This window comes from Pundamilia nyererei, unplaced genomic scaffold, assembly GCF_000239375.1.
Source record: "Pundamilia nyererei isolate P.nyererei 1_Seehausen unplaced genomic scaffold, PunNye1.0 scaffold00029, whole genome shotgun sequence".
Classification (NCBI taxonomy): Eukaryota; Metazoa; Chordata; class Actinopteri; order Cichliformes; family Cichlidae; genus Pundamilia; species Pundamilia nyererei.
Genome location: NW_005187430.1, coordinates 4,055,693 through 4,075,048, shown reverse-complemented (window position 1 = coordinate 4,075,048; position 19,356 = coordinate 4,055,693). Strand labels below are relative to the sequence as shown.

The following is a 19,356-nucleotide window of genomic DNA, read 5'->3' as shown; positions in this document are numbered from 1 at the left end:
TTAAAAACCTCATTGTGTACCTTGATGGTTACTTTAAACTGTGTAGGCAGGTATGCAGCAGTCCATTTTCCCCATCACTTTGACATGAGCCCAGGTTTGTTCTACAAAAGTGAAACATTTTAGTGAAACCTACAAGCTTTTTCAGGTGTTGGGGAGTTTAGCACAGGCCACAGTTTTCAGGTGGCCACCAATCCTCTTAACAAAGTTCCACTTTTAATTTTGTGTAAAGGTTAGAGTGTACAGCGTCCAGATGGACAACTGTGGTTTTATGATGAAGAGAGGGCAGAGCGGGTGCAGGTAAAAGGGGGATGCTAAGAGGCACAATAGGTGAGGCTGATTACAGCACTTTCGGACGATGTTACAGGCAAAAGGCACTTCAACCGACACGACGAGTGTAAAAAGCACAGACCAAAAGTTCACATTAAGCACAACATTAGCGTGTATGCTCTTAGACACTGACACATATGCACTCGCACACACGCACATAAAATGCAGAAACACAGTGCCACCAGTACACAACCTTTCAGCCACTCATTCAAAAGGTGGTCCAAACCCTTCTGGAAGCACACGTGAAAAAGCATTTTGTCATTTTCCCAGCGAGGCAGTATTCAACATGCAAAAACTGCACTGACTTTTCATACTTCTCACATCTCGTTAGTGCTCCACATGCAGAAAGCAAATGCAATGCTTGGCAATCTGTCTGAACAGCTAGTCAGGCCAGACTGTTAGTTAAGCATTTGTTGAGTCTTAATCATGCAAACACCGAGCTTACAGAGAGAGATGTGACAAGTTAAAAGCAATCTGAATTCTTGCTGATAATTAACTAGTAAGCCATCCAACTCTTCCTCAGCCAGCTAGTGAAGGTTTATTTATATGTCTGATGTTGAACAATGATTTTGAAAACGTATTCATTTAATCCTTCTAACTGTAGAGATTACTTGTTGCTTAACAGGACACTGATGACTTTGCAATGACTTGTAACTTGCAGCATGACTGCACATTTTCATTAGTCTTAGCAGTTACTTTAAACCAAAAGGACCATTGCAATCAACACGTGATATGTTATATGTTATAATGATATAAAACCCAAGGTTAATTGAAATATGAGTGACTACACAAGTCAAGTTTAAAAATGCATTACACCCAAGATCCTTTTAATATTCTCTCCTGATTATTTCTGCGTCCTGAGGAGACAGGGGCAAGCATGACTCTAAATACTGGAGTCATAATACTGCTAATACCTGCTGCTTTATGAAAGACCACTGATGAATGTCTGCCTCAATACATTAACAACAACCAAACACTTAATGGTTGCAGGGCTGTTGTGATTCAAATGACTTAGTGTGCACATTGATAATACCAGAAGGAGCCAAGAGTTTAGCGTTGCCTGAAAGTTGCCTGTAGTGTCGATTGCTTCAACTCTTTCCCCTATAAAGACGACCTCCCCTGTATCCTTCACGATCAATTTTGACAGCTCAGTATGTATATCGATACAGATGTGGTTTGACAACCTCTAGAACAGTTTCTAGAGGATCCTGACCTCAGTCCAACACAAGAGTGGAGACCGCAAACCAGTCCATCATCAGTTTCTGACCTCACAAATCCACTTCTGGAACAATGTCCAGAAATTCCCATAAACACTCTTCTAAACCACGTGGAAAGCCTTCCCAGAAGAGTTGGGCCGACATAAAAAAACCCTATGGATTAAGAACGGGACGTCCCTCAAGTTTATATGTGTGTGAAGACGGATGAGGGAATACTTCTGGCAATATAGTGCATGACAGAATCAACGCAATCACACTTCTTTGTGATTGTGGACAAAAACGAACTTGATATATTTATTCCACTGGAAAATCCACAAAACAAAGCAACTTTTACAGCAGCAATAACTTTAACCAGAAATGAGTTGATGTGAGTGTGGCAGCTTAAAATCAATTGTAAGCATGGAGTCAAACGCTTACCTCTCGCCGCCGTGACGCCCAGCAGCTCTGTTTGATCTTCCAAACTACGGCGGCCACCAGGAGCAGGGACAGGAAGCAGCTGTGGGTGGAAAAGACAGAGGAAGAGATGAGTCCAAAATATATTAAAAAAAGAAATAAAAACAGATAAATGAAGCGATGAGAAGACAAAACCTATAAGCTTTTGTCTTCTCATCAAAAGCTATAAGGATGGTTTGATGTTAACTTTATAGGAAAGAAGTATTTGACTGCGAGTTTTATTTTCTGTCACCGATAAATATATTAACAAACAGATTTTTGACATCAAACATATACATGTGTGCATTTTAAACTGACAGCAAGTAGGGGAGGAAAATAAAGCAAAATAAAACGAGGTGATGCCAGCCCACACTGAACAGCATTAAAGAGCGACAGGTCTGAAACTCGAAGGGTAACATTAATTATCATAAGTGATGAATCTGCCACAATATGCACAACCTTTGAAGTCAATTTGACACGTCACTGCAGCCTTTTCCATCTGTACTGGAAATCCAGGAAAACTGCTTGACAAATATGGGCAGCTGACAAAGTTACACAAATTTTCATTTTACTGGAATTAGTCCTTTTTTTTCCAAGATCAAAAGAATCAAAACGATACATTCTCAGCTATAGAAAAAGAGCTGATGATGTCACTTCTTAACGGGATACAAAGTGATCGTGCTAAACGTCAAAAGAAACAAGCTAAAAAACAAAAGGTTAGCAAAAAAAAAATGGATGTACACTTTGCGCTTTTCTTCAGATTGTTTAGGAGGGTGGTCACACATGATGATTTTCTGCTTAAATACTTTTAAACAACACACACACACACACACACACACACACACACACACACACGGTCTTCAACCACCATTCCATTTTATGCCCTCGAGCTCCAAGTGTTGGCATCAAGCACCATCTTTGTCATCCTGTTATGTTTCTGTTCTGTTTTACTCTACACTCGCTTCCTTTCATTCTTCAGCACTTTGTGAAATGTTTTTTCATGTTTTTTCTTGAACACATAATGTGTTTTTCTTGGTTCATTTCAAGAACCGCCCTCCCCCCTCAACACACGCGCACACAAACACACACAAATAAAATATACAAAGAATCAAAACGCTTAGTGCTATTTACGCTCTACAGAAAAACACCTTGAGGTGATGATGATTGTGGTGACATGTCTGGGTGACATGGTTTGTTAGCATCAGTGTGTGTGTGCGCGTCTGCTCTCCCCGGCTTCCAGACGTGTACTTAGACAAGATGGAGTGAGTGTGTGTGCGCGCGCGCACGTGTAAACACATCAGGGACAACATCTTTAGCACTCAGCTTCACTCTCAGCCTGTCACGGCTCTTGCTGATCTTCAGTCAAAGCTATCAGAAGTACGATGGCAAAATGCCTAAATATGAGTGATTCGTGACACAGTTTCCTCCAGGACAGGAGAAAAAGACAAAAAAACCCATCTAGCCTTAAGAAAAGAGATACGTGAGATTAAATATTAAGTCTCATGTAATTTATTTTCATATATGGGTCAATTTAAAAGTCCACATAGGTTAGAACTTTAAAAAAGGAGCATACTCTGGTGTTTTGTCCTAGCTAAAGGCATTTCTATCAGAGACACAAAGCTGGCAAGCTTCATGGCACTATGTGTCACATCTAATTTAAAAATACAGAACAGTACAAAGTAAGTGAAGCCGTGTTTCTAGTTTACACCGTGGCATATCGGCCTCCAGGTCTCTATGTACTGCAGTATTCAACACAAGACTGAGTCCTCAATGATTAATGGGCTCAGAGCTAACTGTCTGAAAGACTGAAAACTCCTGGCTTTGACTTTCATAAATACATTTATGCTTTATTGTCTCAAGTGTAGTTTTTTTTGCTAGTGTTTATCGCATAAAGAATATTTGTGAATAAACTTTCTGGGCTTTGAAGTGGATTTAATTAGTCCACATTGAAGCGTAACTTCTTCAGACACAGGGCCTTCCAGTCAGACCCCTCGCAGGGTTTTCTCCAACGTTCTACCACTTTTTCCATCTAAATGCCTTTGCCTATTTTAATAGTGGCTGTGAAGCGTCAGATCTTCATTCATCGCTCCCGACCCCATCCGAGCCCCCGCCCACCCTGTGTGACTCTTTAAAGTGCCATTTATTTAAAAAAAGAAGAAGAAAAAAAGATTCCCTTATCTCTCTGGGCTGAAGAAGCCCCTTAAGAGATCCATCCGTTCAGCCATCTTATTGATCTGGCTTCCTGCTCATTGCTTTAAAAGCAACACGGTGCTGATGAATGACTTGCATGAATAGATATCGGCTTCACATCAAAGGCTTCCCTGCTCAGCAGGGTGGGAGGGAAAAGGAGAGAGAAACAAAGGACAAGAAGAGAAGGAAAGACAATGATGAAGAAAATGGACAGTGATGGTGAAAGACAACGTGAAACACAGACAGATTGGAAAGTGTAAGCTGAAGTCTAAACAATGGTATAAGTTTAGAGTTAAGGAGGAGAAAATGGAGCAAGAGACAAAGACTGAAGGAATCGAAAGTAACACCGGAGAGACAAACACTAAGAGAAGCAGACGGAGACAGACACAGAGAAATGTGCTTCATTTGATCTCAACCTCTGCAAGGGATGCTGGGAAAGTTAGTCAAGCTTCAGCTCCCACCTCAACCCATACGTCACACCAGCATCTCTCACTTTCAATGAAAATAGAAAAGAATATTCACCAGCAGATGCTGCCTCACCAAAGCCACCTGTGACAATCGCACTTCACCTTCACTAACGTCTCAATAAAAGCAACTCTGAGCCAACGGATTACGGATTTCGGGGGTTATATTTATGCGAATTCCTGTACAGTTAGAAGATGGTGATCTAAACGGAGCATCTGTTTGCCTTTGTGTAGCAGACTCCAGCAATACCCTTAACAAAATGACACAAAGTACTGAACACATGAAAAACAAAACAAAACATCAGACAACTGATAGTGGGGTAAACTTAACCCTACTACGCTACGGATACAAATTTACATTACTGCACCCTTCAGGTTCAACGGTGCACACATACACATTAAGTACAAGGAAGTTTATGTTGCCCTAACAACACAGTTGCATTAACATTACTGTTTCTTGTGTCGAGATTAATTCAAATCAGCGCAGATTGCTACTTCCTGTGAGATCTGTCTCGGTTATTTTCATGCTTTTTAAGAGCACCGAGCGAGCCAGGTAAAGCAGGTTAAAGAGAATCACTCTGATGGCATGTTCAAGGGAGGTTCCCTCTGCTGAAAAATACCTAATGGGGGAAAGATCTAAATCAACTTTGTAGCAGGAACTCACCAGTACGATTTCTTTTATCCAGTTTCCTCAGATATCTAACGTGTAATGAAAAGTGACGGAATCAAAGTTTGAAAGTTTACGAAGGAAAAAATACTGACCCTCTAAACACATTAAATGATTATTTCAGTTTCCTGAAAACAAAACCGTTTGAATTTAATTAGTGCGATGAGCAAAAAGTCACTTTAAAACAAGACCCGAAACTAATTAACATTTTACCAAATATTCAGGTTAAAATCACCAGTTTCATCAAACTCATCGTATTCAGCTGCAATTAAGTTGAATTTTAAAAACAGCAGAAAGTATTGTTCTGACACTGACAGGGATTTATGGAACAGATTGTAAACTACAGCTCCAAAAACATAAAATAAAATGTTTTAAAAAGATCATTTGGTATGGATTCTTATGATATTTGATACCATGTTAGTGAATGTCCAGTACTAGTACTTAAAATTTGCTTGATGATCTGAAATTTTTTAAGAAAAATGTGCAACAAACTAAGAAATCAAGAAGAGGGAAAACACTTTTTCACAGCACCCGATGTTTAGAAAGAGTGTCAGCATGCCATTATTCACATTTTCTGGATGCTATTAATGCTTTTCCTACTTTAAACAAGATTAATTTCAGGCAAAAATATCAGACAGACATTTATTCTAGAGTAAAAGATTACTTATATCGCAGTTTTACCTTCAAATGCATTCTAAAATGAGAACATCGTGAGCATATTTCAATGTTGTTCCATTTAGAAATGTGGAATTTTCTCACTTCTAGCTTGAATTTAAAAAAGTTTAGCTGCTCAGTCCATAATAAGGCAGTCCAAAGTTTGATGACATAACAGAAGACGCTAAAACGCTGGCAAAAAAGAATACTGTGTGCAAAGCTCTTGAGTGTCTCGGGTAAAAAAGAAAAAAAAAAGATGGATGCCGTCTATTTTAAGTGGCAGAGTGGAAAGCGGAAAAAGAGCCAGGCGAAGTGTATTATAGCCATCGGCTGCTGAGGCCAGAGAGGTGAGCTCTGACGTGTCATTGGCTAACCTGACAGCAAGACAACAGCCACAGGGCAAACACCAGCACACTGGTTCTGTTGTCCACAGCCAGCTGAATACTAATCCTGCAGTCTGCCTGCTGCTGGCTTTTACTCCGGGGTGGGAAATGAAACCTGCTCACTAGCCAAACAGCATTTCATTTTCGCTATGACTGATAAGTTTTGTCCGCTGAACCACACACACTAATCAGCAGTTGCTCAGAGGTCCTATTCTGCCATGCACTTGTCGCCACTAAAACCTGCAGCGCTGCGGGTGATGGGACCCTTCAAAGAAAGGCTAACCTACCTGAAATAAAATGAGGACCTGAACATGTCACAGAATACAAATTTGGGTATAATCTGTGCAGCTCCAGATCATTTCTTTACTCTCTGCTCTAACAATGGAAGCAGCGGTTATTTTCGGTACGAGGGCAAAACCAAATACGGTCTAAGAAAGCAGAATGAGAAGCATGCAACCAAAGCCGTGGGCTGCACTTGTTTCTGGACAGGGAGGGGTACGGGCCTGAGGAGCGGTCCTGGATTCAGAGTTCGTTTATTGAGGACCCTGAGCTTATTGCTGACTTTTACCGGAGGCACCCTGATAAGCCCCGGGGGGGGGGTACTATTAGGAGTTGGTGGGGTTTCTCTGGTGTGGTGTCACGGGGTCTGCTTCTGTTTTCAGCACACCTCCCCACCTCCCCGAGTGGTAACGTGTCTGTTAATTCTCCGCGGTGTGCATTACGGCCAACCTATGTCTTGGATTTTGTTTGTTTACCTGTTGTCCTGTATCCTCAGCCGGATCCATCACCCGCTTACCTGTCAGCTGTTTGTGAAGCCGCATTTCCGGGATCACTACAGAGATCAATCTCAGCGTTTCTCCCACATCCCGAGAATCCTCGCCCGAGCAGCCAGTGTGACAAGTGAGCTCTCCAACTCTCCCCATGTTTATTGCCGTTTCTTACCGGTTGTTTGGCATCTCCCCTTAAAGTTTTGTTTTTCTTTTTCTCATAGATCCACCCTGCGTGCGCGGGTAACCCCTTTCCCTCCGAATGTGTGTCAGCCCTCTCCCCTGGTTTCCTTCTGTTTATTTATCAGCGTACATATCTCATCCCGTGTAAATAAGTTTGACACTGTAAATAAAGAGCACTCCCTGCATTTTCTGCACTTCTGTGTGTTCTGCCATAGAGTCCGTTCACTCCGCATAACAGTTTCACACAGGCCTGTTGACTTCCCCAATGCGAATTATGAATTAATTAATTAATTGATAATTAAACTGGCCACCCTCAGTTATTGTTTCATCCCTTAGAGCTTGTTAAGATGACAGGGTGAAGCTAATTAGAATTGTGCTTCTTTGAAACTGGAAGTTCAATAAGAGGATGATTAATCGTGCTGTGGAAATAATCATTTAATGTTGTACGTTTGGCCACTGGGGCTGCAATGTGAGGGCTGATATTTACTGAAAATACCAAAGCACAGAACTTGCTAAATGCAAGTTTGGGAGTGTCTTACCATCTGCCTTAGATGTCATTCGGATTAAGGTGGTAGTGACAAACTCAAGGATGAAAACAAAAAGCTTCTTAGGGAATAGGATTTAGAAATTGATTAATGGAAAGGGAAGAGATTTCCTTTGAAAAAAAAAAACCTACGCAGTTTGAGTTTTTGCACCATCGAACCTCACCAGGTAATAAACTGCAGAAATGAGAGCTATTCAACAAGTCGCATTATATTTCAGACAATCCTGAGCTGAGGCCCGCAGCATGAAAACTCCAATTCCACATCATCTTTTGTCCTGCGAGCTTTTTTGCTTTTGCTTGTATAACCCTGCCAAAACTCATTGTTATGGGAAAAAAAGCAGCCCTGAGCGCAAACGTGCTAGACGTAGAGGAAGGGGGTAGACACGAGGCTGATCAGATGGGGAGGAGAAACAAACAAACAAAAACGTTGCCCTCCTCTTGGGACTTTTTCCCCTCGTGTCGTGGCCTCGGTCACATTCCTCGTACCCTCCTCCCAACTCATTACAGGTGAGGGAAAGTGGTGAGGAGGAGGAGGAGTGGAGGCTTCGAGTCAAATCTACTGATCTCAGTGATTTATTATTAATGGGACGCAGAGGGGCTTTCAGCTTCTCACAGACACACCAGGAGGGATTTGCCACAAGGTGCTTCTTGCACTCTATCTGCTGCATCTTACACTTGTATCGCTCTCGCTCCTCACTGATGACCTGGCCTAGATGAATATCGATGCAAAGATCGCTAAGAAAGCAAGAGAGGGGTGGGAAGAAGGGGCGAGAAGTTAAGAAAACAATGCTGTGAGGAAAGGAGGCAGAGGTGAAGATGAAGAGAAGGTTAGAAATGTGGAGATAACGCAGACAGAAGAAGAGAAGACAGTAGGTAAACAGGCAGTTTTGCAGCAGCCCACGTTCAGAATATGAGAAGGCAGAAATCCAGAGACAGAAAGAAAGTGAGGACTAAAAAGCTCGGAGAGGAGAGAGAGTGGGGGGGGATCTGGCACAGCACAGGCAGCAGCACCTGCTGAGTGCCGGGGGAGGCCCCTTAGGACAGACAGGCCAGGTTTGGATGAGTGTTCAGTATCTCTCTCTGCTTCTCTTTTTCAGGTGTTCCTAAAGGGTGAAAGTGAATCTGCCTGTCAGTGCACACCACAAGAAGTAGTCTGTGGGCAAACACTACACTGGGTCTGAACCAGTGTTAGTGTGTGTTTAGAGAAACACGGAAGCAGCTGGTTTCCAAACTGTTTAAAACCATACAAACAGGCACGTTTACTTTTTTCTTTTATTGATAAAAGAATGCAGAGCATACAGCATCTTGACAGTATATAAATGGCCTGTATTTGTATAGTGCTTTCACACACTGGTGATGGCAGCTACATTGTAGCCACAGCTGCACTGACAGAGACGAGGCTGCCGGACACTGGCGCCACCGGGCCCTCTGACCACGAACAGAAGGCAACGGGTGAAGTGTCTTGACCAAGGACACAACGGCCAAGCTGGGGCTCGAACCGGCAACCTTCCGATTACAAGACGAACTGCCAACTCTTGAGCCACGATCGCCCCATATAAGCAACCTTAGTCTGTTTAACTGTTTGATATTAGTTAGAATTAGAATCTCCAGAAGTTGATTTTGTTCATCTAGACGTAGCGTTTTCAGTGGGAGAAACGTTTCGTCACTCATCCAAGTGGCTTTTTCAGTCTCAGCTGACACCTGGATGAGCGTGCATCAAGACAAGTAAATCTCCAGAAGTTGATTCTGTTCATCGGACCGGAGCGTTTTTCAGCTTATCAGATGAGTCTGGACAGAGGAGGTCTGTTCCTTCCAGGACTGCCTGGGGAAACAGATGAGAAGAGCTTTAAACAAGGTAGATATACCAGACAGGAACCATCTAGTAATGCAAATAATCAATACCAATTTCACCTAAATTGCTGTACAGTTTTTACAGAACTCTGTGCAATCCTGTGATAAACTAAGCACAACCTTGCTACTTGCATAGGAATTAAGAGGGGGAGTCGCAGGCATGCTGCTAATAAAATGCTCATAAGAAACTTTCAGCCAGATCATAACTGCAGACGTTTCAGTGGTGTGCGGCTCCGAAGCATTCAGATGCTTTAACACAATGCCACTATCTTCCAACGAGTCAAGAGTCTCTACGGGCCTCTACAAAACATCTGGACGGACCCCGTTTGAACAGACAAGAACAAAGTGGAAATGTTGGGCATTGCACAGAGCCATGTATGGTGTTGTCACTTTATCGAGCATTGTGGTGGAGGGGTGAAGATTTGGGTTTGCAATCGCGGGACCTCGACACTGAATGGACCTCCTCTGTACCAGCTGTCTCAATCACACAATCAAAGTGAAAACATCAACCAGACTGAAACACTGGGACTTAATTCTTTCACAGTAATGTGAGAGATTGATCAAGTTATACAGAAAGCAGCTACTGAATCATGGGGTGTGTTGTGAAAACTCGTACAGAGCGGCACTTATTTGTTTTTAAAAAAACGAAAAGATTTAAAATAAATTACATTTATGACTAAAAACTATAACATGACATCTTCCAACAAAACAAACATAAATTTCATTTAAGGTAAAATTACAATTTGTACTATTACAACTGCCATTAAAATTACAAGTTTTTTACATTCATGCAAATATGTGAACGAATTGAGTATTAACATAAAACATTAATGTGAATATGAATTAATATTAAATTAGATTCAATTAAATTAGGCTACTCACCTGGTAGTGGAAGGGCTTTAATTTCGTCTGATCCCTTTGGTGACTTTCCATTTGAATTAATGTCATTAGAAGGCGCATTTCAAGTGACGCTAGAAAATGCTCTTGATTGGATGCAGTATACAAATGGTTAGTGTTTGCCTGATTATTTTTCTAGACAGTTTAACATTTTTGTTCATACAATTATTTTTCTTCCTCAAAAACGTGATTGGTTGGAGGGTTTTGATAGAAAAGAAAAAAATGAATTGCTCCATCGCTCATTTTCAAACTTAAAGAAGAAAGCAGCCTTTGGCCTGCCGCCTACATTGTTAGAAAATGAGGGAGGGAAATTATTAAATCATGTGGGTAAAGATTTTGCCCACTGAGGTCCAAAGACACATATCTGACCCCGGATATTTCTGCTATATTAATATAGCTGAATATTCATAAAGGGCCTTATTACCCAGCTCAATAATTTCAGAAGTTTGCATGACCCAAGTTCTGTTTTTGCACTGCAGACTCTTCCACAATCTGTGCTTCTGTCAATCATCCATCACCCGTCCTGTCAATGCGACGCGAGACGCTCATCCAGATGGACATTTGTGTACAAACACAAACATGTGTCAGAGGGAGAGCCGAGTGCACGCTCTGCACGGTGCATATCCCTGTTGGGGTCAATGTCACATTCTTTTCCAACCAATTACAGTGATCGAATCTGAAGACAGAAATGCTCTGGGCTCCACAGTGAAGCCAATGAGGACAAATGTCACAGGATAATAATGGAGAATGATTTGTCTTAAGTTAACAGGCTGCAGCTTAAATTGACATTTGGATTTGATGATATTGACCCAACTCCGTGCGCGTGCAGTCATCCGCGCGCCCGTCTGAAGCTTTAAAGATGCAGCGGACAAAAAGCGCAGCCACTCGTTGCATTGTGAGGTTTGAAGGACAATCACTCAGCTCAGAGGGCACGTAGCGCTAGTGAGCAGCCAGCTGCCTCATATATGAACAAAGAGTGCTTCTGAGTGCGTGTTTAAGGGTGAAAGACCGAGCGCGTGCTTTGAGAGACTTTCTGTGCCAGCGTCCGAACCTGCAGATGTGTTTGAGAGGCTCAATAGTGAGATGATGATCACAAAAACAGAATCATTTGTGATGTGCTGCAATCCACTTCCAGCTGCAAACATATGCAAGAGTGGCCATTAGGTTCCTATCAAAGTCTGGAGCCAACGCAGAGAACCCTGAGAGTGTGTGTGCATGTGTGTGTGTGTGTGTGTGGTTGCGTCCATAGTTAAGAGGATAGTCTTGCTTTTATTTCTTTCTGTGGCTCGCTAAACGCTGGGCCCCAAAACACAGAGAAATAACAGAAATATGACGAGTTATCAAATAATACATCAACACACTTAACTCCCATTATGTCCAAGTAGGTGCTGCTGACTACAACACACATGGATCATACATTTAAGGGTCCACTTCATCTAAGAGGAGTTCTTGAGATGAAAGAAGAAAGGTGTTTTTTGTTTTGTTTGCACATGGCGACAAACAAAACATTAATAAAATATTAATAAACCTGATTACTGAACACTGAAAACACAGAACTTTAGGTACAAGAAAGGCAAGAGTGTTATTTTAGCACTGACAATGGAGGGGGAGAAAAAAAATAAGAAAAAAGCAGAAGGGAGGAAAGAACAGACAAACTGGTGTGCGACTGGGACAGGCTCAGCACAGAGCCAGTGGTGAAATGCAAAGATTAGACTGCTGCGGCTTCAGCAGAAGAGAGGAAAGGCGCGACGGGAAGGGCAGAGGGAGCAGGAGAGAGTTAGTTGACTGTGGGAGCTGGTGCGACACGCAAGGTTGAGATACTGACCGAAGAGACCTGGGATTGACGACACAAATCACCTCTCTGCTTTAATCAGGTAAATGGTTTAGAACAAGGTCAGCAGGTGCAAATAACACTGCTGCCCACTTTCTGCTGCTGCATGCTGATTGTGGTAGTGCTGAAAGTCGAGATCTCGCAGTTGTTCTGAATTACTTCTGGTTGATTTTGATTTCTAGTGTTAAGATATTCGTCCAGGAAAGCAAACAAAACCTAAGGAAGCTGTCAGCTGGTGACTTGACAGAGGTACATCTGTAAAGACATACGTTTCTGATGTAGAGGAAGAAAAAAGACAGAGAGGAGAAAAAAAACAGCCCCGAGTGAAAGCTCGTCTTCACTCTGATGTGCATTTTCAGTCAAACTCGTCTGTCTCGCAGGAGAGAATTTAAGTCTCCTTGGTGGCAGTGGCATGATTCATTCAGCACCCACACATCCACCCAGACTTGGCCCAGGGTGGGCAGCCTGCTGGTACCCGGTCTTTTAATGCCTCAGTCTCAAGCAAATTACATTTCCCCTCTGTTAAGAAACAAATCGCTAATCATTTTAAATGCACAACCATGCTAACACACTGCAAAGTGAGGTGAAATGCGATTTTTAAAATGTGTTTTGCGATATTAATAATTAATCTCTCCGAGCATGACATGTCGCATGGGTGACTCCGTGTTGCTGATTCACATAAGCTCCATGTGGATCTGTCATCCTCGCTGCTGCACCGTTATGTTGGCAAACATTTTTAAAGTTGGGAATTTCTGTGGTGCTTTCAAAGACGGCTTTTCTTGTTAACACGCAGATACAGATTAGTCATTCTCAATACGTTCTAAGGCAAATCTGAACGACACTACTGCAGGCTGTGGGCTGATGTGCATTAGGTGCTCTAATGAGTATTTTCAGTAACAGGGCATTTGTCATTCTAGCTAGCAATTTGTTAAGGTTATCTGGAGACATTTGCCCTGCTGCTTTACGAAGCGGCACTTGTTTGACGGACACTTTGTAGCAGTTTGTTGTCCTCCTGAAGAGAGAAATTGGCACCAATCAGTCATACACAGGGGCATGGCCATGCAAACTGAAATGATAGCTGTCCTTTTATAATTCTAAGACTTTACCGTTCTCAGACAACCCTTAACTAGCCAATGTACTACTGCGGTTTCCAGCAGTGCCAACATAATTGGAAATGCTTTTGCTTTTATTCCTGTAGTAATTAAATAGCCTTTGTGCCATAACCAAAGTGGATTGATAAAGATATTTGATTAAATACCACTAATGACTTATAATGAATGATTTCATGAATTGGGCAGCTTGGCAGCACAGTGGTTAACGCTGTTGCCTCACAGCAGGAAGGTCCTGAGTTTGAATCCACCCTACTTGTTCTCCTTGTGCATGCATTCAGCTTTCTCCCCTTTTATGGTGACTTTAAACTTCCATCCATCCATCCATCCATTCGCTTCCGCTTATCCTTTTCAGGGTCGCGGGGGGCGCTGGAGCCTATCCCAGCTGTCATAGGGCGAAAGGCGGGGTGAATTTAAACTTAAAAAACAAAAACAAGGACATGTCCAGGTGACTTTACAGTAACAGTAACAGTTTAAATATGAACATGTCACTCGCTGATGTGCCGAATCATTTTTAGACAACAATGAGAGTCTGTAGGACAGAAACAGCTTGCGTCACCCTGCACAGACAAAAGCTGATAAAAGAATTTGTTACTAAAAATACCAAATATTGCCAGTCTTGTCTATTAATGTTGCTAAGTGGGCGGTTGTATCAGTGTTTTACACCTTCTACAGCTCAAGTTTGAAAATTCTTGCATTTGTTAAGCTATTAAAGCAGCAATGAAACCCACCACAAACCTCCTTTCATTGGGGATCTCATAGGTGGCAGAGCAAACACCATATTTTAATATGTGAAACACATGATTAGCCCCACTTAACACACCAGGTTTCCTGTCATTTACAAAATTTGTAATGTGTTTACCTCGAGCAGGACTTCCAATGGAAAGAACAGAGTGTCACTTTCCAAAGATAAGTGTGTCTTAACAAGCAATAACAAATTAGATTTGGAGCCAGGTGCTGTTGACTTTACTAGATTTGACAGGTACTTAGGGTATCAATTGTAAGAAAAATGTGAACAGGTTAAACACGACGATGATTGTCTGCTCGCTCAAATATTATTTGTAACACAAAAGATGAGCTCAAAGCAGCGATTATTAGCTATACCTACACTCAGTGACTTCGTGAACTTATTCATATGCAGCGAAGGGAGCAAAGCACTCTTAGCACCAGGGTTTTAGCCTCCACTGGGAACAGCCATGTGCTAAAATATATGCAAGAAACCGTGCCGGATAGAGGTGCCCACCAGATAGCCCAAGTTATTTTAATATTAGCTATCAAGCAACAGAGATGTGTCTGTAGTCTCCCCCATGGGAAGCCAAATTTTCTAGGACATCAGGCCTGAGTGCCGCACTGACCATTATGAGGTTAAGTCGAGTTTTTTTTTTAAGAAGTAAACACCGCGCCGGGTGGACGTGCAGTCAGTGTTCTAGAACATTTTCTTCTGTTACTTTCTCGTCTCCACAGGAACGAAAATAAAAAGCAGCTCCCAGAGCAGAACAAGTGCGATCTCACTGCAGGTTAAACAAGTTGAATGTTGTCTCAAACACTTGACAGTTTCATTGCCGTGCCTTGACCTTGTTCTTTATGCCAGATTGTAGTTACTTCAAAACACCATCTCTCTCTTGTTTAGCCCACACTGCTGCGAGCTGTAGAACTCAGTGCTAACGCTGAAATATCTGCATCTGGCTGAACAGGATATTAAAGTGGTTTTATGTCCATCCATCCATCCATTCGCGTCCGCTTATCCTGTTCAGGGTCGCGGGGGGCGCTGGAGCCTATCCCAGCTGTCATAGGGCGAGAGGCAGGGTACACCCTGGACAGGTCGCCAGTCTGTCTGTTTTATGTCATTTTGCTTATTATCTATTCAAGTACCATCAGTTCCCCAAGACACAGATGTAACCTCTGTGGGTCTTACTTCTGTACACACCTTTGCTAAACGTTTCCTTTGTATATAAGATAAAGTATAAAGAAAAAAACTTTTTGCTTTCCTTTTGCAGGAGTGAGAAATGTAGGTTATATGATGTGTAGTGTCAGACTTCCAAATAAGAAGAAGCCAAAACTGCACTAATATTTCCATGACGAATGTGCTCCCGTGTGCAAATGTTAAAATGTTGCAAATTTTTTTTGTGGCAGTTCTTTAGCCTCTTCTACTCAACCAGTTTGGTAGCCAAGAAATTTGTCATTCAGGTCACTATTACTTCAAAGACCGCTTGCTTTAGCAGCAGCCAAGTTTAAAATTAAAAACATGACAGCTAGGGAGAAAGTGAGAATACATTTTCATTGCATTTCCAAAAAAAAAAAAAAAAAGTTTTTATGAAATTTCACATTCTCCAGGGCTTTTCCAGGCCTGGAAGAAAACACTCAATTTGCACAGCTAGAGACAACATTCATATTTGTTAAACATTCATGAAAGGAAAAAGAGCTTAAAATTATTCAGAAATGTTGGAGAAGACCCTGACTCTGCTCGATCTGAAACGTTTGGGGGGGGTTGTCTGCTTTAAAGAGCCTAGGAAGCCTAAAGGTGAGAAAGAGCTGGAAGACTGGACACGAGTATGTGGATGCATCTGTTTGCTGTTAACGCTGATGTTTAATGCATCTCTTCTGTTCTGCTCTGTGGCTGGAGAACGCTCGTAGGGGTATCTGTGCTGGCACTGCAGATAACAGAATGGCACTACCTTCATCTGTCCCCACAGGGAACATGGCAGCGAGAGGAGCAAGAAAGAGAGATTAAGACACCGAGAAAGACTGAGTGAAGGAGAGCAAACAATTTTCACGTTAATTAGCATCCCTCTCCTCCCCCGCAACGCAAACAATGCAGAACCCACAGAACGGGAAGCAAACAGGGACACGGCTGCTGCGAGCTTGCTAACTTTAAGTCTCCTCATCTTGTGCTGAATCAGTGGCAGGCGGCAAAACACATCAAAAAGGACAGCGCTGTGGGATTAAGAGCAAGTCAGAGGGAGTGGTGGGAGGCTAGGAGTAAAAAAAAAAAAAAAACACAAGCCAGGGGAAGGTGGGGAGGGCTGTGGAGACCGGCGAGGGAAAACTAGGCAAGGGACAGAGGGGAAAAATGGAGGAGGCAAACAGAAGGGGAAGATGGGAGAGCCAGACATGAAAGGAGAAAGACAGAGGAGAACATGGTGGGAAGGTGGGAAATGGGGAGGATAAGAAAGAGGCAGGGGACAAGAAAAGCAGGGATAGGGAAAAAAAGAAAAGAGCAGCTAGAAGGAAGGCGGGGGAATCTAAAAAATGAGGAATGAAGGAGAGACAGAAAGGGGAAGAGTAGAGAAATAGGGAGCACAACGGGAAGATGGTTCTGTTTATGAATCGCTGTGACTCTGCTTCCTACACACAGCTGCTCTGCTGACATGCAAACACCCAAATGCTGACGCATGTCAATAAACGTACCAGCATCACAATCCAGTAACCGCGGGGTTTCTAAGTGAAAGCAGAGGAAGTGAGGTGCACAATGCCGTCCTACTGCCTTTAATGGCGAACGCATCCAAAATAAACCTCAGGAGAGAAAGGCGGTTTATTCAGCTGATGCTGAAACACGTTGTCGAACAGCCGAACGGCCGGTCAGAAAAATAAAAAAAGGATCCATCAAAGCAGCTTGATCAAATCTATCGTCCTTTACATGGCTGCCGGATCGATAAAAACAGCACGACTCGGAACAGCTGGCAATTTCTTCAATGCAATGTGGCGAGCACACAAACATGAAAAGAGTCCTACAATTCTCCTCTGGGTTGGAGGCGCGCAAACACAAACTCGCACGCTGGATACTCGAGAGAAATACCATACATGCAGTCGAGCATGCAAGGACACAGTTGTGTATCCAATTTTTGTTCCATCTCATTTTTGAATCGATAACACATTACAGCAGTTTCTGAAGACGTCGAGCACAGACTCGGGGATTCGTCCAAGCCGAACATATGCACATTTTTAGACCTGCCAGGGAAAAAAACCAAAACAAACTGCATCTCCATCATTACAAAGTAGCGCATCACTGTGCCAACAATACTCCAGAAATTCATTTTAAATTCCAGTCAAGACACAGAGGTGAGTCACTCAAACATAACAGATACATCACAGGAAGATGTGTGCAAACTCATGTGCAAGACGGCAAAAAACAGTTCCGTCTCCGTGCCATCGCACATTTTAACATCTGAGTCAACACGGCATCATAAACTGCAGAAGTAAGCCGATACAGGGGCTACTGTATGTGCCTGACTTCAAAGCAAAGCAAACATTATGAATGTGGAATTAACTCTGATTCTAACGATGCTTCTTTTGAATTTTAGGCTCATGTATCTTTTAAGTGAGTAGCTGCCATACAAACATGAGCATGTAGCTGCAGTTTAAGATACCATCAACAGAATATCTTCAATTCTTCAAATGACTGAAGTCATCTCCACTTCTTGTAAGAGTGTCTTAAGGCATATACTAAGGGTGATCTCACACCAGCCACGGCTGCCTTGCACCGTGCTTTCATATAACTGCTCCCCACTCCTTACGATGCCCTTACCAGTCCAGGCCAGAGCGCCACAGTTTGTCTCAACGTCTCTACTCCACTCTCGAGCTCACAGCTTCTTTCTCACAGACACATACTTTTAAAATAACCTTGCATTGCATAATGAGGTTCATCACGTTACATATTTTGTGGGTTATTTGGGGAAGTGGTGCTACGCTGTTTCTTTAACATTTGTTAATTGCTTAACACAGTGATTAACAGGCGGGTCAAACGAACACACACACACACACACACACACACACAAATAGCACATTTTACTATCACGTTTGCCACAAAATAATGTTTTTACAGTGTACGTCAGGCTGTGTAAGGCACAGCAGAATCAAAAATGGCTGGTATAAAAAGGGGAAAGCAGCTTTGGTAATCCATCACCATCGTTCACGTTGAACACAGGCACATGTATGTACACATTAAGGGTGAGTGCAGCAACATTAACGCCCGGCATCTCTGGTGGAGGAGCGGGCGAGTTGACAGGGGACGGCCGCTTACCTGAAGAACGTGACGAAGAACTGCACCAGATCCATGAAGTTACTATGCTGGGAGAAGGCAATCTGTTAAAACAGGAGACAGAGGGCACAGGAGTGAGTCAGAAATCTGCTTTAATAGAGGAGATTTTGAAGCAGGTCAGCGTTATACATTCAAAAAAATAAATAAATCAAGCTTTTGACCAGCGCTGACCTTGCAGATCTGAGGAGAGCAGGAGGGATGCTCCTGCTCTCACTATGCATGTTTGCATTGCATACTGTGAACCATCTATATGATCAACACTTTACAGTGTGTCTAAAACATTTATTATTCTTATTCTTATCAGTGACATTTCTCCTTCGCTGAGGCTACCCATACACGGCTATCCCCAACTGCTGGGAGGTTGCCAGTCGGTTGGCTTATCTGTGCTCCCGACTACACGCCTGTCAGAGACAACGACCCAGCCGCCGGACCTCTCAGCTGCCCACAGCCTGCACAAAAAAAAGCATTCCTGCACATGTGGGCAGAAATATTCACTATGTAATCATCACAAGAGCAATTGTGCTAACATAATCCTGTCTTAATCAAGGTTGCCAGGGGTAACATTGGCAGTGAGGTACCAACTCCCCAATGCCCCCTCCTCTTCTTACGCCTACAACTCCACCCCCAAGCAAAATGCCTTACATCCACCTGTTCCTACAACAACACAACACTGCCTCTATCTGGCAAACCAGAGGTAATGTAGCTGCTGCCATGTTTCTGTTATGTGGGAACTTGAACCAAAACTCCTCACTGCTTATAATTTGTATGAAAAGCTGGTGCAGCATAGCATTCCTGGGAGGGT

At 42.7% G+C, this 19,356-nt stretch overlaps 1 protein-coding gene across 1 annotated transcript in view; it reads right to left on the bottom strand.

The window, feature by feature from the left end:
• atrn (attractin) overlaps positions 1–19,356 on the bottom strand; it is a 125,759-nt gene that overhangs the window by 40,199 nt on the left and 66,204 nt on the right. Inside the window, exons 25-26 of the mRNA XM_005728709.1 lie at positions 18,537–18,598; positions 1,962–2,040 (exon numbers count right to left, since the gene is read on the bottom strand). Of these exons, the coding sequence (XP_005728766.1) occupies positions 1,962–2,040; positions 18,537–18,598 (141 nt within the window). The remainder of the gene's footprint in view (positions 1–1,961; positions 2,041–18,536; positions 18,599–19,356) is intronic.